This window comes from Notamacropus eugenii, chromosome 1 (assembly GCF_028372415.1).
Source record: "Notamacropus eugenii isolate mMacEug1 chromosome 1, mMacEug1.pri_v2, whole genome shotgun sequence".
In the NCBI taxonomy this organism is placed as follows: Eukaryota; Metazoa; Chordata; class Mammalia; order Diprotodontia; family Macropodidae; genus Notamacropus; species Notamacropus eugenii.
Genome location: NC_092872.1, coordinates 421,704,225 through 421,730,031, shown reverse-complemented (window position 1 = coordinate 421,730,031; position 25,807 = coordinate 421,704,225). Strand labels below are relative to the sequence as shown.

Genomic DNA, 25,807 nt, shown 5'->3' with positions numbered 1-25,807 from the left:
CTGTTACTGAATCACAGTAATACATCAATTATCATCAAAACGATGAGAATAAGATACTGCCACTACTACCGATCGTTTCTGAAGGGTTTTAATGTTCCCAAGACCTTTCCTCAAAATAATGCAATGAAGTGAGCACTAAACACATCTTTATTCCCAATTCACAGAAGAGGAAGCAGGCACAGGGGCATGATACATCTTGACGTTGGACACACAGTTAGGTCTTCTTACTCTGTACCAAGCATTCATAGAGTTCACCACCACATACCTGAGGTTTTCACTTTTCCCAGATAAATATCCCTGTTTCTCCAAACAATTCTTATGTAACACAGTTTCAAGACCTCTCACCATCCTGCTCAATCTCTTCTAAATACATTCCATTTTCTAGGCATCCACATCAATTTTGACTAAAAATTAAAATTTTAAATAAAAAAAAATCTGTCTGAAATACCCTGGGATGCATGACTGTTCTAAATTATTAGCAAGATATGGGATCTGGGTCTTCACTTAAAGAAGGGGAGAGAGGAAAGTGAAGATGGATTTGGTATGAGAAAGTAGCATCTTCCAGAGAAAGAAAACTCCTTTCCCAGGAATAATTATTATTATTGTTATTATATAGTATTTTGTAGTTAATTAAGTTTTCGCTTCAAAAGAACTGTCAGTCAACAAGCATTTATTAATTACCTGCTATGCAGCAGTGCAAATTATTTATGTGCAAATAAAACATGTATAGGATAAACTAGAGATAACATTAGGGGGGAAAGGCATTAGCACTAAAGAGAAAACAGGAAGGGCTTCTTGGAAAAGGTGAGATTTTTAGCTGGGACCAGAAGAAAGCCAGAGAGGCCAAGCAATAGAGGAGGAGGAGGAGGAGGAGGAAAGGAATTCAAGGTATGGGTGATAGCCAGAAAAAAATGCCTAAAATGGGGGGATGGGGTGACATCTTGTGTAAGGAACAAAAATGGAGCCTCAGAAAGGAATTATGACATGGAAGGCATAGCCAGAGAAACAAAACGAGAATCCTCTGCATGATAAGAAATGGAGCAGAGACTCAGGAAGGAAGCCAGTATGAGGATCACAAGCTATGGAAAGCGCAGCTTAGGCAGTTTCAAGATTTACATCTCTTGGCTCAGGCCATTTTCTCTGACTGTCTTTGGTATCTAGAATACTCTCCCTCCTCCACTCTGACTTCCGACCTCCCAGGTTTCCTGTAAGTTCCAACTAAAATCCCACCTTCCATAGGAAGCCATCCCTAACCCTTCTTAATGCTAGGGTCTTCTCTCTGTTAATCATTTCCTATCTATCCTGTATGTAGCTTGCTTTTCTGTTGGCATGTTGTCTGTCCCATTCAATTATAAGCCCCTTGAGGGCAGGGACTATCCTTTGCCTCTTTTTGTAATCCCAGAATTTAGCACAACCTAGCACATAGTAGGTACTTAATAAATGTTTATTGATTACCTGCACTACCCTCTTTTAGGGTAGAAAAGCATAGTTCACCATATATCACACAATCTGCTTACTGACAGTAGCTGTTGAACACCTGCAGGTCATACTCCAACTCCTTCTCATGTGTCCTTGACCACCTTTTATGTAACTAGGACAAGGGGAACTTCTCTATGGTGTCCATTTATCCTAAAATGTGTCTACTCCCCCCAAAAAAACATTACACTGTAAAAATAACAACCAATATATCACTTTAAAGCTTGCAAAGCACGTGATCTCATTACGGCTTCCCAATCCTGTGAGGTACATATTATAAGTATTATTACTTATCCCCACTTTATAGGTAAGAGAACTGAGGCTGACAAAAGTTAAGTGCCCTAAGCATGATGGCATAGGCAGTAAGCATCAGAGATGGAATCTGAACCTGGATCTTCCAGATTCCAAGTCTGGCACTCTGTCTTCATGTCACACAGGGCTAAAGCATTATTTTTAACAAGTTTATTTGAAGAAGGACCGTGACCTAGTGACCTACAAGCCCACAAACATACTCATGAAATGCCACTAGCATCTTTGCCAACCTCAGCCCCTATCACTGGCTTCCTTCTGTGTTAAAGAAGGGGGACAAACATCCTCACTGGCTTCCTTCCTTCCTTATCTCGCTCAGGAGGCGGTGGGGAGGGAAGCTGGATTAGCTGTTGACTAGGAGGCACTTTGAAGTTGCAAAGCTGCATTAGGCCTAAGTCCTTTGTATTAATCCTTTAGAACAGCTTGGCATGCTATCACCTGTTCTGCATTTATTCCTAGCATATTTTAAACGTGCTTCACTGACTACAAATAGTGCCTTACAGACCAAAAGTACAGTATTCATTTCCTAATGAGGAATAAAACACTTATGAAAGAAACAAATTAAAAGCTGGCATTGGCCTACACAGGGAAAGGTTAAAATAACATTTTTCTAAAATGGCTGTTGTGTTTCTAGAGATAAACTGTGATTTGGGGAACACCGAGGATGGTGGCAGATTTAAGTGGATAGGGCAGCAAAAGACTGATTAGAGAAACGGAAAACTTCTCTCAATGCATGAATGTCTTAATGATCAGCAATTATGAAAAATAAATATGGAAAACACCAACAGTGAATTAATGGAGCTTTTGATAAAATATAACATTTTTGTAAGTTATTTTTTTTATTTTTCCCTGAATACAGGATGAGTCCTTTAAGGCACTTAAGCTCAAGGTGGGTGAGATTTTTTTTTTTTTAAAGTAACTCAGAGACTGATTATTTCTAATGTATCTTATCTTTAAGAGTAGGTAAAGACAAATTCACCAAAGAGCCACAAGCAGCAGCTGCCTAGGCCAATAAGCAGACAAGATGGGTGACTTGGTCATTGAGAGCTTTAATTTGTATATTCTGGTTTAATTTGTAATTCTGGAGGACTTATCAAAGTTGTCTGACAGAAGCCAGTCTCCTTAGGTAATGGCTACCCTATGCCACAGTCATCTAGAAATGAGTAACCAAGATGGTGAGAAAACTGGAGACTATTCCAAGAAGTCTGTTTGAATAAAGTTTGTTTAGCCAAGAGAAGAGAAGAGAGGGAGGCTGAAGGGGGGAGGGGCATCACTTATAGTTTAAAGCTTAATGACAATTGTGATTTTTAAAATATATTTTAAAATGTGATAGGACTCCAGTATGGGGTCCCTTAGGCTAAATGGTCCTAATGGCCATAAGCGTACAAGTTCATGTAGACAATGTTCTGACTCACTCTAACCCTATGTCAAACATGCAAATGACTGCAGCTCCTGATTGGGTGAGACTTGCAGCTGAGACTTACAGTGGCTGTACATTAATATCCATTTCTGGGATTCTTGATTATAGATTCAGACCCTAACCCAATTTCTGCTCCCCATGAGGAAATTCCCACACCTGAGTCTGGTATCAATAAGCAACATGGGGAATTTCCCTACCACATTAGGATGTGATTAGGAATGCCATATTTAGCATCAGTCAGGCCCATCTTTAAGATACAAAACTTTCCTGATCAGACCCCACTCTGAACATGTGCACCTCCAACCAGGATTTTGCAACTGTATTGATCTCCCTTTTGTAAGTGATTTTGGTCCCATGTGGCTAAATCTGTGTCACCATGGGCTGGGGGAAGGGGGGGAGTTGAAAGAGAGAGGGAGAGAGAGAGGGAGAGGGAGGAGAGAGAGAAAGTAAGTGTTGCATTCTTTTGTTTTTGTTTGCTTGGGCACAGCAAAATAATCACATGCTTGCACCAGGCACCCTAGGCAGCTAGGTGCAACAGTGGCTAGAGCTCAGGGCTTGGAGTCAGGAAGACCTAAATTCAAATCCAGCCTCAAATACTTACTAGTTGTGTTGATCAGGGTAAGCCACTTAACCTTTGTTTGCCCCACTTTCCTCATCTGTAAAATGGGGATGATAATAACACCTATTTCCCAGGTTGTTGTGACGATCAAATGAGATGATTATTGTAAAGCCCTTAGCCCAGTGCCTGGCACATGGTAAGTGCTACATAAATGTTGTTGGGGTTATTACTATTATTATTTTTATACTAGTTCCCTGAGCACCAATTTTCCATAAATCCTAGAATCCAGGTCTTTTCTCTAACTGGTGTTATAAGGCCAAGTAGTTTAGATCAGTTTACATATACTACTCCTTTGATTCTCCCAATAATTCTGTGAGGTAGGTGACATTATTATCTCCATTTTACAGATGAAGAAACTAAGGTACACGAGGTTAAGGGCTTGCTCAGAACAATCCAACTGGTATGTGGATGAGGTAGGATTTGAGCTCAGATCTTTCTGACCTCCAAGGCCAGTGCCTTGTTATACTCCACACTAGCCAGCTGCCTCTAAGTGACCAGAACTACTCCAATGCTTAGCTGCTCCTCTTTTTCCCATGTCTAGATTTCTCTGGTTCCAGTTCCTAGCTTAGATGCTCTTGGATGCCTCTTAGGAGACTTCAATTTGTCTGACCCTACTCTGGTTGCCCTGCAGGTGAGAATTCTCATATTTGCTTGATTAGTTGATGCCACCTCAGGGACCAAAGAGGAACATGCACACATGAACCCCTCCCTTTCAGTTCTTCCCCTCCCCCCACAACTCAACACTCCCAGCATCTGCAGCAGGAAGGAGAGAAGACAGCAGCAGCTGGTGCAGAAACATGAACACCCAGCTGTGGCAACCATTTGTATGGATGTGACATGCATGAATCATGTGGAGATGACCCATCATTAGCTAGAAGGATGGTAGACTGGTCCACCTTCCTGAAATCTTTAACTTCAAAAGTCTTCTCCATCATAAAGAAACAGAGACATCAAGTTTTTAAAATGAGACGTAAGTCCCTGAAACTAAAAAACTAAAAGCTGAGCCAACCTACACAGTGCATCCTCCTTTTTCTGTAATAACAGACCAGATACACAAACACAAATACACACGCACACATACAACAGCAACACACATACACACCACTGAGTGAGAAGCACTGACAGAGAAGACAGCCACCAGGTGCACACACACAGGCTCATGGTCTTTCACTAATCTGGGCCAACTGCTACTACCCTGGTGTGCTGCTCACTCTTACACAGAGAGGTGGCATGAATGGATAGAGCATCAGACTTGGAAAATGAGTTCAAATCCAGTCTTAGATACTTTATTAGCTTCGTGACTGGGCAAATTGCTTAACCTCTTTGTGCTTTGCTTTCCTCATTGGGGAATCCTCATTCCTAAACAGGGATAATGACAGTATGTTCCTTATAAGACTGTTGCAAGGATTAAATAACATATTTAAGTTGTTCAGTAAGTTTCAGTCCTGTCTGGCCCCCTTTGGGGTTTTCTTGGCAAAGATACTGAAGTGGTTTTCCATTTCCTTCTCCAGCTCATTTTACAAATAAAGAAACTGAGACCAATAGGGTTAAGTGACTTGCCTGGGGTCACAAAGCTAATAAGTGTCAGAAGCCAGATTTGAACTCAGGAAGATGAGTCTGCCTGCCTCCAGGCCTGGCACTCTATCCACTGTACCACTGTGCCCCTAATATAAGTAAAGTGCTATGAAAATCTTAAAGCAGCATATAAATACTGGCTTTTATTATTACTGTCAATATTGCAAGCTGATTGAGTGTGGTTGTGTGTTTGTGTCCATGTGCATATTATAGCTATAACACTATGGGGCTACACATGATATGTCACAGAAAAGAGCATGTAGCTGGGACAGTGGAAGCTACATTTATACAGTCATCGTGTACACACAGCTGGTAGATTGGTGGCTTGAAGAAATTACCCATTATAAGCCTTCAGAACATGTTCGTTTTAGGCGCTTAAAATAATGTCCTAATTGGAAAAGCCCCCCACGCCCTATCAGCTCTGGACTTAAAGCTTTTAAAGGGACTTTAATTACCACTGAAACTCTTACCAGCCCCCAGAATCCTGCTGGGCCAGGCTGCATCCCTGAAGTGCATGGGAATAATTCCATGAAGGAGCAGGGCTGGGTGGAGACCATTAGCAGCTGCTGTTAACTAATTCCTGGGTAGGCAACAAGCTTGTAGGAAGACTGCTATACCTACCTTTCCTTTCCTCAGCTGCATCAAACGTCCACTGTCTTTCACCACTGATGGCAGAACGTCAGTGGCCGATGTCATATGACTATTCCCATCCGCCAGTCTTCCTGAAGGGTTCACATAAATCAATATTCATAAAATCAAAACTGCAGAATGCCAGAGATTGAAGGGCTAGCAGAGATCATTTAATCAAAGGGTTCTTTATCTTTTTTGTGTGTCCCAGACCACTTTCGGCAGGCTGGTGAAGCCTATAGCTCCCTTATCAGAAACATGTTTTTTAATTATATAAAATAAAATAGAGGATTACAAAGGAAACAATTCACATTAAAGTAGTTGTCCAAAATCACAGAACAGCAGAATGACAAAATTTTAGAAACTGGGAGGAAAGGAAGAAGGAAAGAGGGGAAGGGAGGGAGAAAGGAAAAGAGGGAGAGAAGGAAGGAAGGAAGACAGGAAGGAAGGCGAGGAAGAGGGAAGGATGAAGGCAGAGGAGAGGAGGGAAGCAGGAAGGAGGGAAGGAAGGAAGGAAGGAAGGAAGGAAGGAAGGAAGGAAGGAAGGAAGGAAGGAAGGAAGGAAGGAAGGAAGGACAGAAGGAGGACCAGCTAGTCTAACATCCACTTGTTACAAATTAGGAAATTAAGCCTTAAGGGAGAACAGTATTTGTCCAATTTGGTACATATATGCTATCTTTCATAAAGGAAGAAATGTAGAATCTAAATAGTGTTCTTAATTGCCTGCTGCATGCCAGGTCTTGTGCTAGGTTACAAGCAAACAAAGGAAATAGTCCCTGACCTCAAGAAGCTTGACATTCAACTGGGGATACAATGTGTGTACCTAGAAATATATGCAAAATAAATACAAAAAATAACCCAATGTGGTAGATAGGTTGCTTGGAGCTAGAACGGCCTAGCTTGAACTGCTGTATCTGAAACATACTGAGTGAGACCTTGGCCAAGTTATTTAAACTCTCAGAACTCAAGTCAACTCACAATACCATAAGTTGCTGAGAAGGTGCTGACGTGAATTGGTAGAGGGAATCTCCTCATCTAGGGACCTCGCTGCATCAGTGAAATCACAAGTCCATTACGTATTCCTATATATAGGAATAAAGTACTGCATAGGGGGAGCAGGGAATGCATCATCAACAGGGAGGATGAGGAAAGGCATGAAGAAGTGGGTAGTATCTGACCTAAGCTGTGAAGACTCAAGGATCCCAAATGGAACAGTCACAAATTATGTCAGCACTAATCTGGATAATCTGTGGAATAGCAGAGGTCAAAAGGAACCAGGACCAGCAGCAACTAAGTCATTGTAGACTCTTGAAGGGTCAATTTGTATGAGTGAGCTATGTGGTTACTGAAAGCAATAAGTACAAAGCCAAGACCAAGTTCAGGATGATAGTCTACACTGAAGGAACTCTGCAAAGCTGGGAGCGAGTCAGAGAGAGCATATAGCTTTGAGACATGATCTAGGTGTATAAGGAGTTGGTATCCAAAGGCACTACCTAGACAGAGAAGTACAGCTAAGAAGTCAGTCAGGGTTTGAGAAACAGACAAGGAACAGGGTTCAGACAGGATTGTCACAAATGAAAGTCTCAATAGAATAGGTAGGGAAGGAGGGAAGGGAAGGAGAGAAAACGTATTTATAGTTCTAGGCACTATGCTAAGTTTTACAAATACCTTATTTGATCCTCACAACAATCCTGTGAGGTAGGTGCCATTATAATCCCCATGTTACAGTTGAGTAAACTAAGGCAGATGAAGATTAAGTCACTTGGCTAGCTAGCAAATCTCTGAGGCCAGACACAAATTCAGGTCTTCCTGACATCCCGCCCAGCACTCTCTCCACTGCACCACCTAGTTGCCTCTAGGGTACTATCTATGGGAAAGCCATTCACTGACACGAATAGTCAGCATGTTACTCATTGCTCCTAGGACAGGAGTTGTCTGCCCTTTGCCCTGAAATGAAACAGTCATCTTGGTATGAACAGGAGACATGGCCTGCTCCCCAGAGCAATGCAGGACTCTGTGCAGATCTTGGCAGAGAATACAAGGTCCTGGGAAGTTTTCACTGTTCTGACAAGTAAAGGAAAATAAACTCTCATTCTTTTGTTTCTTAATAGACTTCTTGTTGTTGTTTGTCCTTCGTTTCCTAAGAAAACCATGACATCAGGGAACTGACACCATGACATGCAAGTGAATTGGATTTAAGTGAGGGAGGTTGTGCAAAGTCACCAGCCTCACTTTATCCTCTGGAGCCACCTGGGTCCAGTGGCAAGATACTGATCAGGACAACTGGGGATGGCCCAGGATACAATGGGATCATTTTAAAGCTAAGGTCTCAATCTGTCTGAGGCAATACTCATTCAGCGATTAAGGTTCAACAAACTATTATATAAAATGAAGGAATGAATCCATCCGTGGGTCAAAAGTCTTAGAGTTGGACAAAGGACCTGGATCATATTCTGCCTCTGACCAGTGATCACTAAGTGAATTTGGACAAGTCCCTTAACCTTCCTGGGTCTCTGTTTCCTCAAAAGACTAAATGGCCTCTAAAATGACTTCATACTCTAGAGAGTTATGATTCAATGAGCCCACACTCAATGGTAAAGGTTCTTCACCTACTTGTGTCCTTATACCATCAGCAGTCTGGCAGAGTCTACAGGCCCCTTCTCAGTACAATGAACTAAAGTACATAAAATGTAATATGTAGGGTTATGAAGGAAATAATTTTTGAAAAACAGTTAAAATGATTTTTTTGGAAAAAAGTTTATGAGCCCCAAATATTTCTAAACTCTCTTTTAATAGAAAACTGAAGCCCAGTATAGAATGGTTCAGTGGAAAGAGCGTCCAGCTTGTAATTCGAGGGCTGGGTCTGGAATCCTAACTTTGCTTACCACCAGAGACCATGAGCCAGCTGGACGTGTCCAGCTCTCAGGCTGAGTTGAGGGAACCAGAATAAAATGTAATTGGAAAACGTCTGACAAAATGCACAAAAAATTCAATACAACATAATGTTAAGTTGCGGTCTTCTAAGTCAATACAAAACCAGCAGGGATCCATCTCTATTTGAGACTGACAACACTGGGCTAGCCAACCTCTAAGGCTCTTTCCTTTATTAAATCTATGGTAAATGACTTGTCCAAAGTTGCGCTAGCAATAAGGAGCAGGCTTGTGAAGTGAGCCCAGGGTTTCAGATTCAAAATGCAACATTTTTCCCAAAACAGCTTGTCATCACAAGGGGTAAATTCTCAAGAGAAGAACATGATGCTTGTAGATTGGTGCAGAGATGAAAGAACAAAACTGTTGTCCCACTGGCACCCCAGCAGGGCTGGAAGAACCACATTTGTTAAGCATTTAATGTATACAGGGCCTCATGTTTGGCATTGCAGAAATACAGAGAGAAGGAACTGTATTTGCCTTCATGGAGCTCATCATTTAAGATATAATAGACAAATAATTATCACGTAATTGTATGTGATAAATACATAAGAGGGATAAAAAACCAGTGCTGTGGGAGGGATAAGGTAGAGCAAGGGGGAATCAAGAAAGATCTTAGAGAGGAAGTGACATTTGGATTGGGCCTTAAAGTAGAATTTTAATAGATGGGGATGGGATAGTGGTGAAAGAATTCTAAACATAGGGACCCATAGGGGAGAAGATTCAAAAGAGGAAAGGAAAGGAAAGCATTACCACCATATATGGTACATGGAGGACAGCTGTGTAAAATAAGACTCACAGGATAAGATGATATCAATTTTCAGAGTGCTTTGAATACCAAAGTTAAGGAATTTGAACTTTATTTCTTAGGCAGAGGGAGCCACTAAAGGCTTTTGAGCACAGGAGTGATGTATAATAACTGGAAGATATATTAGTTTTAACATGGCAGCATATGAAAAACGATTTATATCAAATGAGAAAGTAGAGGTGAGCAGACCTCCAAAGGTCGCTGTTTAAAGGTCCAGGTGAGAAGTAAAAAGGGGAAGAAGTAACTAGGGTATTGGCAATGGAAATGGAGGACATGTATGGACAAACATGTGGGGAAAGATAAGTGAGGTAAAAGACTGGTCCATATAAAGAAACGTCAGCAGGAGCAAAGAATGACTTCATTTATCAAAGCTTTGATTTCCTCCTCTTGTACATCCATAACTGTCAGACACAGGATCCAGAGAGAAGGGGAAATGTGTGGAGTTTTGCTCAGATTTAACTATGGTTTCAGAATCAACAAAATTACAAGTAACCCAAGAAGCAACAAAAAGACTCATGGTGAGTAGCATATTATCAATGGTGACTTGAGGATGTGAATGCTGTAAATGACATGATCAAGTACATGAATTACCTGAGAAGGAGATCTTTGAAGAGTAAAGGCTAACACATGGACAGCATAAGTATTACACTGGCACATAACCCTCAGACACGAAAAGAACAAGAAGCCCACTCGACCCTACCCCTACATAGTGAATGATCCTCTATGGACGGTTCACAGCAAATTTTGGATGGAAATTTAACAAAATGAGAATGCATAGAGAGGCTGCAACTTACCCATGGATGGAAAAGCCTCATCAATTAGCTCACTGATACACCAAAAAACACACTGACATATAAAATATACCACCACACCCAAATATTTCCATAATACTTAATTTTTTTAATGTATTAAAATCTTTTGGGTTTTTTTTTTTTTGCATTAACTTAATCTCTTAATATATCCCTCCCCCAGGAAGGCACTTTAGGCAGCGAGGTGGTTCAGCCTCACAGGAGTGCTGGAGTCAGGAAGTCCCCAGGTCAAATCCCATCTGAGAGAGTTGCTCTCTGTGTAACCCCCTGAGCAAGTCAAAAATGATCTCAGTTTCCTTACATATGAAACAGGTGTCATTTTAGTACCTACTTTCCAGGATGGTTGTGAGGATAAACTGAGATAACATTTGTCAATGAAGTACTTTGCAAACCTTAAAGTACTATATGAAGGCCCGCTATCATTATCATTATTATTAGATAATATATCTGATCATAATCATTATTATTAGATAATATGTCTGTAACAAAAATTTTAAAATTTAAACATGTTCATAAAAACTAATCACATCAACCAAGTATGACAGCAGATGTAATGTTCTACATCGATAGATATATCTTTCCAGCAAAGGGAAGAATGTGTATATCTCTTGGTCGTTAGAATTACAAAGCATCCAATTTGGGGCTTCATTTTTCCCCCCATTTTCGTTGCTATAGCCATTAGGTATATTGTTTTCTCAATTCTACTTACTTCATTAGCCATCAGTTCATTTGGAGTTTCTCATGCTTCTCTGAATTCTTCTTCTTTATTATTTCTTATGGTACAATAATATTCCATTATATTGATGTACAGTTATTTGGAGCAGCTAAGTGGTGCAGTGCACTGTGACTGGAAGTCAGGAATATTCATCTTGAGTTCAAATCTGGCCTCAAACACTTCCTAGCTATGTGACCCTGGGTAAGTCATTGAACCCTGTTCGCTTCAGTTTCCTCATATATAAAAGGAGCTGGAGAAGGAAACGGCAAACTACTCTAGTATCTTTGCCAAGAAAACCCCACAGACATGACAGAAAATGACTAAACAATAACCAGAACAGCTGTTTACTTCGCCATTGCCCCAATCAATGAGTATCTACTTTATTTCCTGCACTTTGCTAGCACTGTTGGTGGTGGTTATGGTTGTGGTTGCAACAATAAGTGTTGCAATGAATAGTTTGCTGTGTTCAGGACCTTTCTTTTCTTGACACACTTCATTATATATCCTACCCATTTTTTAAACTGGTCAATTGAAAGCTTTTAATGTAGATTCTGAAAATGTTCTTTAAAAACAAAACAAAGCTTTTTGTCCTACAGTTTATAAACCATGCACTAATGAAGAACTTTCAGGGTGTAGTGAGAGCCGACCCTTGCAATCATAGGACTAACCTTTCAATCTGTGTGTGTGTGTGTGTGTGTGTGTGTGTGCAAGCATGTCTCACTTCTCTCAATTTCTCCTCCCCCATCTCTTTCTCCTCTCTTCCCTCTCTCGCTCTATTTCACATATACACACATATGCAGTAGCCTTTCCTTCCCTCTCCCTTTCTTTCTATTTTTCTCCCTCTCCATGCACACACACACACACACACACACACACACACACACAGCGGTTGCAATGCATTATGATGTATAAAAAAAGGAACTTTAGGGAAATATCTGAGATTTCGCTTAGAAAAGTAGTCTCACACTCAGAATGTTCTTTTCTTTCCAAGGGTTTCACATTAAACTCTTGATAATAATTTAATAAATATGCTTGATATGACTGAAGGCATTTTTCCTTGATCCCTGAAGTACAGGGACTGCAGACACTCGGAAGCTGTAGAGGTACACAAAGCCTGGGGTAGAGAAGACCTTGAAGAGAAAGCACTCCCTTGGTATAAAAGGCGGGGGGGTGGGGGGGTGGGGTAGGTTGGCCAAGGCTCAAATGAATTAAAGACAGCCAGGGAGATTCATTCAACTCAAGGTTAGTCTGGTTTTGATGCTTCACTGTTAGACCATAAATCAACTTGTTGATTTGGAAAAGCATTTGTGTCTCCTAATGTCTTCCAAAATGGATACAAATGCACACACGCATACATACACACAAACACATGTATGTTCTGACAGTTTAGCATAAGGGCTGTTGCATGTACGGAAAGAGTTTATAACACAAAAGAGTACAAGATTCACGATTCAGTCCTATAGGGTCAGACTTTGATTTATTCCTCTAACAAGTTGGTTCATGTATTTCCCTATAAGCAGGAATATAAGGAGATGTGAGTGGAAAAAATAAAACCCTGCTAATTATATTTACTACATTATCTTGATAGATCCCCTAAAATCCTTAACCAATACTTCATCAGTTATTTCCCCCATAGTTAACACAGTGCCCTGCACATAGTATGCACTTAATTAACACTTGTTGACTGACTATTCACTGGTGTAGAAAGGACCTGGAGTCCTCAAAGATTATGTCAGGGAAATGCAAGTTCTCATGGCCCCGGTCAGTTGACAAGGCTTCCAGCACAAGTGAGGGGACAAGCCCTACGACTGCCATCTAAACACCAGCCTGACCAAAGGAGAGCAGGATCCAAAGGCACAGGTTTCTGTCAGGCCTTTCCAATGCTTCTTTTCTCTAGGTAGATACTCCTATTGCCTTTAGCCATTCCCAGTGGAGTGAAGCTAAGGGCAGGGTTGTATTCTCAGTGACAAGAAATTTGCAGGTGCTCAATAAATATTTGTTGAATTGGATTCAGAACATGAACTTATGAGTCTCCTCTCCCTCCTAGCTACCCTGCTCTGGTCATTCTCCATCTCATAAAGGTTCCTCCTAAAATGTAGCACCAACAGCTGACTACAATACTCAAAATACGGACTGACCGGAACAGAGCTTAGTGAGAATACCATCTCATGAATCCTGGACACAGTGCAGCTTAAGACCTAATTATCTTGGCTGCTATATACAGAAAGAGAGGCAACCTGAGGGGAGGGAGAGAGGATAAGTGCTGGGGGAAGAGTCAGGAATACCTGAGTTCAAATCCAGCCATAAATAGAATCTGTGTTTCCCTGAACAAGTCACAACTTCTTTTTACCTCAGTATCCTCAACAATAAAATGTGCATAATGACAGTATCTACCTCACATAGTTATTGTGAGGCTCAAATGAGGTGATATTTGTGAAAAGTGCTTAGGACAGTGCCTGGCACAGAGTAGGGCATTATATAAATGTGCGTTCCCTTCTCTCCCCTATATCACCTTGGATCATATTAAGCTTACAATCCACTAAAACCCTAAATCTTTTTTAGACAAACCACTGTCTAGCCTTGCTCATCTTACTGAATTTAATTCAAGTGTAATATTACCTTTATATGTGTTAAATATCATCTCACAATCAGCCCAGGGAAATATATGTATGTGTGTATGTACACACATATATATACATATATATATGTATATGTACAAATATGCATTTTTTCATTCATTAAATGAATTTACTTGTTTATATGGTGCCAAACTTGGACAAAATCCGAGGTGAGGAGAAGAAAATTTTCTGGCAGCCTCTGTACCCACAGACACAAAGTACATCTGTCAAGTGACTCACAACACTCTAAGTCACCTCTCTTAATGGAAAACTCCAGGATTTTGCTGCTTTTCTTCTCATCTATAAACATAAATTTCCTATTTTTCAGCACTAACCAGACTAGGTATCAGATGCTGAAGGTGAAGGAATGGAGAACTTAGAAAATAAAGCTGGGGAAGTAAAGAGCCTAATGATGCTTGGAAGGAGAGCCAGGAAATATTGACATGAATATCTGAGGTGTGGCAAATACATTAGACCTCTGGGAACCATGAACTGGTGGAACCTTTCAAAGGCAGGCACAATACCTACTTTATAATAACGCTGTGATCTATAGAAAGAAGTGATGTGAAGTGTGGTAGACTGGAAAGAAAACCCTGGATGTGAAGTCAAAAGACTCAGATTCACATGCTGGTCTTGCCAAGTACCTACCTGATCTTGGGTGAGTCAGTGAATTTCCATAGGCTTTAGTTTTCTCATCAGTGAAGGGAGGGCAGAGGACCAGATCTCAAAGGTCCCTTCTGATTCTCTGGTTCTCAAACTATGGTCCTACTCAGAATTAATTTATTTCAAGTACATTGCAATGAGACAGACTCATCAATGCATGGAATTAGAAGTTTTTCTATATGGCCTCCAGTCATGTTGGAGAACAGTACCTAAGAGTCAGCTGAAGAGGAATAATTTGCTATTAATTCAAAACTTTAACACTGATTTTATATTAAAAGAGGTTTATTTATCAATTAAAAAGCCTGAACATTTTAACTGCTGACAGGGAGAGTACCAAGTTTGCCAAATTGGCAAAGGCTGGTATAATACTTACTTTGGAGCTGAGTTTCATTTTTCTTAAAATAAGATAGCTGGACATTATGAACATGATGAAAGGCCCCTCCCAAGTCTGACCTTTTCTGGCTTAAAACCATCTCCCACCCCGACCTGACACCACAACCTCCAACAACAGCTATAACTCCCTATTTACCTCACGTATTGTTTCTCGTCATTTTTTGAAAAATGTTATTGATGTCTTTTGTTTTTATGTCACTACATTCCTCAGTATAACTCCCTTCCTCCCCACAGAGAGCTATCCCTTATTACAAAGAATTTAAAAAGAGAAGAGGGAAAAGTAGGATAGCTGTTCAGCAAAATTAGCCAGCATGTCAACCACGTCTAACATTGTATGCACTGTTACTCACCCATAGTTATCTATCTTTGCAAAGAAGGGAGGGGGCATGTAGGGTCTCTTAGCTCTTCTTTGGGGCTATGCTTGGTTATTATAATAACAATTTGCTTCTCTTATGTTGGTCTATCCATTGATGTTGCCATTGTTTATGTCATTTTCGTCTTTCTACTTACTTGACTCTGAATCATTTAATAGGTCTTTTCATTCTTCCCTGTATTCTTCATTTTCCTCATTTCTTACAACAAAATAAGATTCTACTGTGCTCCCCACAGTGCAATTTATTTGGCCATTCCCCAAGCAATGGGTATGTTGTTTCCAGTTCTCTGCTACAACAAAAGAGGTGCTAGGTGGCGCCAAACAGCACAGAGCACCAGTCCTGGAGTTAGGAAAACTCCTTATGCTGAGTTCATATTCGACTTCAGACACTTATTAGCTGTGTGACCCTGAACAACTAGCAAACATTTTTTTCTTCCTACTTCTCCCTCCATGGGAAAAGAAAAAAGAAAAACAAAATGAAAACAAATACAAAAACCAAAAACCAAAAATAACAAATATGCTTTTCTCTCATCTTTTCTCATCTTTGTCAAAGTATTGGGTATGAAATGAAACCTCAGAGTTGTTTTGACTTGCATTTCTTGTATTATTTCAGATCAATCTTTCATAAGGTTATTGATGGTTTGTAATTCTTTTGAGAAGTCTGTTCATATCATTTGACAATTTATCCTTTTGGGGAATCTAGAGCTTTTTTCTAAAGGGTCTTATATCCTTTTTAATATGAATATTTTTAATATTTAAGGGGTCTTGAAGAGATTTAAGCTGACTTCATTAGAGGAAAACCGGAAAGTTTCCTCCCTCATACACACTGCTTCTGATAAGAACAAATAATTCAAACTAGTTCGAATTAATTCTCTGATTTCTTTGCATAAACAGAATTCCCAGCTGCTATGATCCACAGGACAGGATAATGTAAGGATCGTTATCAAATGCCTCTATTTAGCAAAATCTCAGAAGATCGCATTAGTGCAAGCCACTATTTATGAAATGTCACTTTCATATAATAAGGGACTTAGATAATTAAGGCTGGAATCAAGAATTAATTCTCTCTGCAAGGGGTTATTATTAGTCATACCTAAAGAAGGCACAGGATGGATTTTACAATTTTTTTTCTTGCATTCTACCACTCTCCTTCCCAATGACTCCATGCTGACTCCTTTTTCCTTGCCAAAGAAGAGGAATTCTTCTACATGGGCCCCACCAGTCAATGGAGTCAGCTGAGGATTACAGTCTCAAGATCGCCAAACAGCCAGGAAGTCTGGTCTCTTGACTAAGGGTCTAAATGAAGGTCTAAGGACCAGGAAAGGTCCTTTGCAATAGTTATTCTGACAGTCACTCAAGGACGTGATTATCTCTCCCTGTTAAACTCCCTATTCAACAGCTTTCAATTTAAAGGAGTCTTACTGATCTCTGACCATGGCTTCCTACTAAACAGCATGATATAGTAAAAAGGTACAGTAGGTTTAGAGTGAAAGGCCCTGGATTCAAATTCTGTCTCTGTCACTTATACTTGTGGGACCTTGAACAAGTAGCTAAACCTCTCTCCATCTCAGTTTCCTCATCTATAAAATGAGGAGCTAGGTTTCTAAGATCCCTTGTGACCTTCCTTGGGCAGACAGAGGAGCTCAGATAGGTATCCAAACCCCCTACAGTTTCAGGTCTCTATCCTCATAGTCTTTGCCACTCTCCATGGCTTGGGTGGATGCTTTAACCACAGAAATTCTGATAAAACCAGATTTGGGATATCTACAAGAACCCCTAGAAAAAAATGGCCACCATTCTTTGAATTCCCAATAACCACCATTGCCTGTGTCCCTTCCAGAGCTTCTCACCTCACTCTAGCATCTATCCTCCTGCAGTTGTGAAAATACCCCGAGGAAAACAGAGCATCCTTTTATCACCTCCTGGCTTATCACCACCAGGCTTCTTCTACTGCCTTCCCTTCCACCTGGTGTCCTCCTCATATTCCCAGGCAGTTCTGCCTAAGAAACCCCTCCCTCATCTAGTTCCAACCTCCTCAAAAACTTCCCCCTTGCACTGAGCCTCAGGCAGGAAATAGTTAGCAACAGAATGTAAATACCAGGAGGAGAATGAGAGAGAAAATGCCAGACAATGCCCTTCAGGATGTGGTACCATAAAGACCAACATAAACTAACTGGAATGGCATTGGTCTCTACGAAGGCTGAAAAATAATTCTGATGCCATAAAAAGCAGTCAAGGATATATAAGTTCCTCCAACAGGAAAGCCTTAATAGTACTTTGGAGTAGGCTACTGGGGATGAAAACAGGGTAATTTGATGGGAAGCTTGGGGAATATTTCAAGGAGAGGGAAAGATCTGGGATGACTGCTCCCATAAGCTGAAGGAATAAAGATCAGCAAAGCATCCACCTCCGAGAGGGTTATGCACATTGTCTTTTTCCTGCAGTTTAATACGAGAACTTGAGCAGTAAATCTCATGTTGTAGTAAGCTCCTTGTCACTGTCAGTATCTAAGCGAAGGCTGGATGACCATTTGACAGGGAGGACCATAGAGGGGGATTCATGCTTCATGAAGGGATTGTAACGTATGATAAATAACATGTATATAGTTTTTGACCTCTTCTCCCTCTGTACTCATAGAATCATAGTTCTCTAGAGCTGGAAGAAACCATAGCAGTTTTTTATTAGAAACTCCAATCCAATATAAGAATTTCCCTTAAAGTATCCCTGACAGTGTACCATGTAGTTTCTCGTTGGACACCTCCAGGGAGGGTAATTTTCCTTCCACCTGAGGCAATTCATTCTATTATCAGACAGAAAATTCTTTCTAAAATTAAGATATATTTTGCCTTCTTATAATTTTAACAACCAGGGATGGTCCTAGGGTTGTAACTGGAAGGGATATTAGAGGTTTTCTAGTCAAACCCCTTTATTTTATAGGTAAGGAAACTGAGGCCCATAGAGTAACTTGCCTAGGGTGCCATCTGTTGTTTCTGTTGTCTCTTCATGACCCTATTTGGGGTTTTCTTAGCAGAGATACTGAAGTATTTTGCCATTTCTTTCTCCAGTTCATTTTACAGATGAGAAAACTGAGGCTAACAGGGTTAAATGACTTGCCAGAGTCACACAGCTAGTAAGTATCTGAGGCTGGATTTGAACTCTGATTCCAGACCCAGCACTCTATCCACTATGCTACCTCCCTGTACAAAATGATAGATAGTATAAAAGTGACAAAGCTGACATTTGAACCCAGGACCTCTAACTGCAAGTCCATAGCTCATTCAATTGTATAATCCTACCACAGCAAGAGCCTGTGGTTACAGAAACAAACAAACAAAAAAAAAAACCCTCCTCTATTTAAATAAGTGGCTGTCCTCCAAGACCATCATTAGTATTGTCTTAGGTACATTTGTTCAGTGAGATGATCCAAAGGCACTCCATAGTCCAGGCATACAGCCAGGTATACACCTGGGTCTTTAGCCTCAGAGGCTGAGCTCAGCATTTAGGAAGCCAGGACCAGGCAGTATTCCTTTGGACTTCTCACAACCATGGTAGGGCTGGCTGGCATTCATCTTGGCAATATACTCTCAGTTAGAGTAACATCACTACATAAGATAGATGGACAACTGTTTGAGTTTTGCCAGGGAACTGGGGGAAACCTTGCATAACCTCAGAAATCCTTTCCCCTCTCTGTGGTTCCACTCTTATCAGAGCCCCTGTATCCTGCAACGCTAAACCATTGTCAATAGCCACACCACAATGAACAACAGGCTTGTCCTTTTGCCTGGTCACACACATACCTGTGGGCACAGCAGGATCCAACATCGGCTTTTCCCAAGTATTAATTTGCTCCCAGGTAAATCCATTGGTCCCCAGAGCGACACTGTAGCCACAGCTGCTGTAGTGTTCATCAAATGAGCAACCACCTGAGGACATAAGAAAGATGAATAAATATATCGATGATTCCTTTCATTACTTCTGTCTCCCTGTTACCTTGTCTGCAGAGCAAGGCATCTTAAATTCTGGGAAAAGAAAAAAAATACAGGCAAATAAGGTTTTTATATTTGTTCTAGATACACCTGGGAAAGGCACTGGGAGCTGGTCTGCTTGTTTTAAAACTTTTATTTTTTTTAACAGTGTTGTCATTACTAAGACAAGTCCCACTGATTTCAGTCTTGGTCCTTGGGAAGCTAAGCAGTAATCACTCATTCTAAGCATGAGCGATGAGTGCAAGGTACGGACATCATAATTGCTTCTTGCAATATGGCCCTGGAGAAACAGATGCTTACAAAAGACTGTTTTCTGAGGGGAATTATGTTTAAAATGAATTTAAATGTATCACAACCAATATATAAGATAGCTGGTTCATTTCCCCCTTAAGTTTTAAAACCTCTCCCTTTAAAGGTGGGAGGCATCAGGGAAGAGCAGGCGGAGGCCAGTCTTAAGAGGCAGGAAACTTGGTTTCAAACTCTACCTCTCCCAGGCACACAGCCCTGGGCAAGTCACTCTGAGGCAGTTAATTGGCATAGTGGAGAAAGAGAAAGTCTTGTAGTCACAAGGATCTGAGTTCAAATCTTGTCTCAATCACTTACTAGCTATATGGGCCTGGGTAAGTCACTTAAGCACTCTATGCCTCAGTCTCCTTATTTGTAGGATGGGGATAATAATAGCACCTACCACACAGGGTTGTGTAAAGTTTAAATGAGATACTATTTGTAAAGTGTTTCGTAGACTTTAAAAAACTTTATAAATACTACTACTGCTGCTGCTGCTACTACTACTACTACTACTACTACTATTGGTAGAGAGAGTTTCCATACCGAGAGTTCCCTGTATCCATGAAATCACAGGTCCAGACTCTTTCACTGAATTTTCAATCCCTTATAATTTATGCATTTGTAACAATTTAATCAAATTAGTTCTGACAAGTTCTTATTAAGCATATACTTTGTGCCTAACACCATGAGAGGCACCATGTAAAATACAAATTATTGTAACAACAATAATAAAAACAGCTAATATTTATATAGTCCCTTACTATGTGGCAGGTACTATGTTAAGTGCTTTACAATTGTTATCTCCTTTGCTCCTCACAACAACCCTGGGAGGTAGGTACCATTATTAACCTCATTTCACAAATGAAACTAAGACAAAAATAAATTATGTGACTTGTCCAAGGTCATATAGTTAGTAAGTGTCTGACCTGGATTTGATCTCAGGTTGTCCTAATGCTGGCACTCTATCCAATGTATCACCTAGCTGCTAATAGTTCAGATGGAGTGGTTAATAAAGGGTCCATAAAAGAAATGATACTTGGACCATGGCCTGTAGTAAGCTAAATATTCTATGATGTGGAGGTAAGGAAGGCATGCATGCCAAGGACGGTAGATAGCCTGTGCAAAGTCGGAAAAACATCTTCTGGAACAGAGCACATATAAAGGGGAATTTGATGATCTTCCAGCTGTTTGAGGAAAGCACTTCAGCTGTAGGACATGTCAGTGCTGAGAAAATTCAGGTTAGCCTATTTTCTTGATCAATAAAAGCCAAAAAATAAATAAATAAAGACCCAGTCATTCAATGTATCAAGAGGATCGTGGGGGAAATAACAGTTATGTGGAGCTGGCAGAAGAGTAGACGGAAGGAAGCCTTGATGAACAAAAAACCTACTCAAAAGAAACTTCTCCTTGAGAATTATGAATCACTCTAACCAAAAGTGGGATCAAAACTACCAAAATATCAACTGAGCAAAAGCTCACATTCCTGGCTTGTACAGGTGAAACTTGAGCAGAAGGAGGCCTTGAAGAAGGAGGGAGCCACAAAATGAATGTGTTCTCTCTGTGATGATCCAAAGCAGAAGCATCAGGCAAGAATGACAGAAAGCACTTGAGCTTTCCAGAATATCCTCTGAAAATAGGAACAGCACAGCCACAAGTACAAGTTACAAATTAACACAATGCTTCAGAATCTACAGACTAAAGATATGGCTGATCAAAGACAGCATGGCTCTGCAGTCAGGATGTCATACATATATGACCTTACATAAGTCATTTGACTTCCTTGGGACTCATTTGTAAAATTAAAGAATTGCATCTATGATCCTGTAATAAAATTGGCCCCAAAAGAGAGGAAACACAGGGATAGGCCTGGATCCTGGCTATTTCCTATGAAAACCTGTGCTCTGGCAGGGGCTGAGGCTACACTTCAGCCACACTCAGAAACATGTGTGCAAAATAGGGAAGGACTTTATTCCTTGGGCACTGAATCTGGAAGACTAGCCCACTGTCCGCACCTGACCATTTCTGACTTTCTCTCCCTCCTCACCATACATCGCAGGGAGAGAAAGCTCCATGCTACTTGATTCAGAGAGAAAGAAGACAGAGCCAGAAATGCAAGTCAGTAGTTTTAAAATTGGAGGGGACCAGCACCTCCTGGTTCAGCGGTGAATCTTCCCTGACACAAGGGCACTGTTATAGGGTAGACATGTGCGAGCCGAAGGAATGTGGAGGGTTTGCTGTATTGTTCCAAGGTGCCAAATCTTGTCCCAGAAGGTCAGGTACTGCATTCCAAGGGTAGTGCCCCAGCCATAACACATGTCACTAGAAGTTGACAGGACTCAGGTCTGTAGCCAAACAAGCTCCATGGGCTGGCCTGTTACATTATGATTCCCTGAATACATCAGTATAAGTGTAGCCTTAGAGGTACAAGAAGAGGGGAACAATGTCTGAATTCAAATATCATTAACTAGAATGAAACCAAACCAGCGGACTGTTTCTTTTCTCCCTCTTTTTGTCTCCCTCAAGTTCTACTGTCAACACTGGGTAAGAAAGAAATGATTATCAAAATGATGATAAATGACATTTTATAGTGTTTTAACATTTGCAAAGTGATTTGCACATTATCTCATTTCATCCTGATAACAACTCTATGACTAGGTTCTAGAGGTATTTTATTCCTCATATGTCAAATAAGAAAACTGAGGCCCAAGCCAGTTAAGTGGCTTCTCCAAGGTCACATAGGTCACAAGAGTCAGAGGCAAGGTTTAAACTCAGGTCTCCTGACTTCAAATCCTGTATTCTTTCTATAGGCTACTTTTCATTGTCCATTTCCCCCAAATAATGAGGTTTGATAAATGTGACCTGATGTTAATGATCTTTTTCAGCAGCCCTCTACATTCTGACCTTTCTTTGTTCAAGTCTCTGAGCAGACTTGAAGATGCCAAGTGAGAGTTGAAAAACTCTGGATTTGGAGTTGGATGACTGGGGTTGGAATCCTGTTTTAGCTACTTCCTGCTTCTAGAACTTTGAGTGAGTTACTTTTCTGGGCTGCGTCTTTCTCATTCTATAAAACAAGAAGGTTAGATCTCATGATATCTGAGATTCCTTCCAGCTCTAAATTCTACACACCTAGGAAGGTAAATGTTAACGTGCTCTTCAAAGTCGAGATCCTGGACTTCTGCTAACATCAATCCCTTTGTTCTTGTATACTTAAAGACACATTCCTTGACTATGTCAACTACCTGCTGAATTATTCTCTGACTTACTAGTACCACTGTAAGGCTGACACAGTAATTCTATCAGAAAATAGGTGTAACATTTTGCCCCAATAGTTAGTTCATTCTGGATGAATGAATTTAAGAGTCTGCATTATCAGTTGAAAGGACTCTTCTATTATTATTGGTGGAATTTGACTATATATAATATTTTTTGATACTACAAAATTGTAATGATGAGATCTTTGGAAGGCTCATTCTATAAAGGGAATGAGGAAAGGTGGAACACCTGATTGAGAGGGCACAGAGAACCTGAGGACATGAGCTGGTAATCTGAGCAAAGAAAAATGAGATCAGTCACTGGGCTCTGGGTATGTCACAAATATCTGTGCTCTGCAAGTGAGTCAAACACCATGAAGATGATCTGATATTCCCCCAAACCACAATCTTTTACCTCCTCCCCTACAGCAGTTCTTTCTGATTACTATTTCTGCCATAGGCACCAGCATTCAGCCCTTTCTCCCATGTTCAAAGTCTTGTGATTATCCTTGACTGTTCCATCTCTAACACTTCTCAAATCTAATTCGTTAGAACTCCTATTGATTCAACCTCCAACAACATTTCTCACACCCCATACCCCTCCCATCTAGACTTCCGTGAGAATTTCCTAAGAGATCTTTCAACTTCCACTTTTTCCTAGCTACAATCAACACTTCATGTCAATGTCAAAAAAAAAAACCAAAAAACTTTCCAAACTATCTGATCATGCCACTCAAAAACTTTCAGTGGCCCCTAGAAACTAAGAAGTAAAATTCAGACTGTTCCATCTGAAAGTCAAGACCCTCTAAAATATGTCATGATCTTACATTTCTACTGTTATCTTGTATTACTATCCTTTAAACACTCTATGCTCCAACTGAATTGGTCTGCACTTTTTCTTCCAGACACTACATTTAGCATTTAACTTCCCATAGCTCTGTTTAGACTGTTGTTTTTGCCTGGCAAGTTCTGCCTGTGTCTACTTACCTACTGTATTCACACTCATTTGCATTTATTTACTTATTTGTTCATTAGATGTAACTCAAATTCTACTCTCTTCTTTTTTTTAATATAAATATTTTATTTTCCCCTAATTACATGTTAAAATCATTTTTTTAACATTTAAAACATTTTTTTGAGTTCCAAATTCTGTTCCTCCGTCCCTTCTTTCCTTCCCCCCTCCCTGAGATGGTATGCAATGAGATATAGTTTATACATGTGCAAGCATGCAAAATATTTCCATATTAGCCATTTTGTGTAAGAAGACTCAAATAAATAATAAGAAGAAAGAAAGGAAGGAAGGAAGGAAGGAAGGAAGGAAGGAAGGAAGGAAGGAAGGAAGGAAGGAAGGAAGGAAGGAAGGAAGGGAGGGAGGGAGGAAGGAAGGGAGGGAGGGAGGAAGGAAGGAAGGAAGGAAGGAAGGAAGGAAGGAAGGAAGGAAGGAAGGAAGGAAGGAAGGAAGGAAGGAAGGAAGGAAGGAAAGAAGGAAGGAAGAGGAAAGAAAGAAAAAGAAAAGGAAGGAAGGAAGGAAAAAAGAAAGAGGGAAAGTAGCATGCTTCAGTCTGCATTTTCCGGAGGTGGATAGCATACTTCATCGTGAGTCCTTGGGGATTGTCTTGGACCATTGTACTGCTGAGAAGAGCCAAGTCACTCACAGGTTACTCTCTTCTTTATGAAGCAAGCCTATCCTGGGTTACCCCATCTATCACCAAATTACTGAAAACCTTCTTCATCAACCAAAAATAATAGGATTCCAAATGTACAAGGATCTCAGAGGTCATTGTGTTCAACATGAATGTCTTCCATGGTCACTGGATTCAGATGGCTCTGGAGGAAAGTGAGGCTGGTCACCTTGCACAGCCCTCCGTCACTCAAAACAAAGTCAAGTGCAAGTCATGTCATCATTTCTCTGATGGCATGGTCTTCTTTGGCAACGAAGGATGAACACAACTTCCACGCTGTTTCTGATGACTTTGCATCCAACCTTTGTTTGAGACTCTCCATGACAGGAAGGGATCTGAAGACCTCCTGAGTCAGACCATTCCACTATGGGATGTCTCTATATGTTAAGATTCTCTTTGCATCCAGTCTACACATGCTGACTATAAGCAAATTGTGAAAGCAATAGACTGAAGGGTGGAGAAATTATGGTTTTCTCTAGAGGAGGAATCACCCAATATTGATCAAAAGAGTCACCGAACTGGAGAAGTGGAAGGAACTGGTAGCCACTTAATCTCGTCCTACTCAGCAAATTTCAATGGCTCCCTATCCCAGAATGAAATAGAAAATCTTGTTTGGCTTTTAAAGCTCTTCACAACCTGGCTCCTTCCTACTTTTTTCATTTTTTTATACTTTACTTCTTTTCAAAATATCTTCAATCTAGCTTCGCAGGCTATTCCTTATATATGGCATTCCGTCTCTTGACTCCATGCATATACAGTGAGGTTGCTAGGTGGTATAGTGGGAAGAATGCTGGATGTGGAAGCCAGGAAGTCCTAAGTTCAAATCTGTCCTCAGACATTTACCAGCTGTGTGAATCTGGGAAAATCACTTAACCTCCCTATGCCTCAGTTTCCTCATCTGTAAAATAAGGATAATAATAACACACAATTCCTAGGATTGTTGTGAGGATAAAATGAGAATGAATATTTGTAAAGCATTTTTCAAACCTTAAAGTGACATATCTTAGTTGTTGTTATCATCATCATCATCATCACAAAAGTGACATACTATAGTGGAAAAGTCACTGGGATTGGAAATAGGAAATAGTAATTGATAACATGTATGTAAATTTTACAAAGTGCTTTATCACATGTTTAAAGTGCTTAGCAGTAGTAGCAGTGCTTAATAAATTCATGTTTCCTTCCTTCTCCTGACTTCATCCCTTTATCCCCACTTCTCACATGGTTTGATTTGATTCTCATTAAAATCCTATAAGGTAGGTACCAT

The 25,807-nt window shown here is 40.4% G+C and overlaps 1 protein-coding gene across 4 annotated transcripts in view; it reads right to left on the bottom strand.

Moving 5' to 3' along the window:
• Nucleotides 1–25,807, bottom strand: part of PTPRT (protein tyrosine phosphatase receptor type T) — a 1,308,680-nt gene that overhangs the window by 907,775 nt on the left and 375,098 nt on the right. For all 4 annotated transcript variants that reach the window (XM_072631465.1, XM_072631466.1, XM_072631467.1 and 1 more), the window contains exon 2: nt 19,131–19,256. In XM_072631465.1, the coding sequence (XP_072487566.1) occupies nt 19,131–19,256 (126 nt within the window). The remainder of the gene's footprint in view (nt 1–19,130; nt 19,257–25,807) is intronic.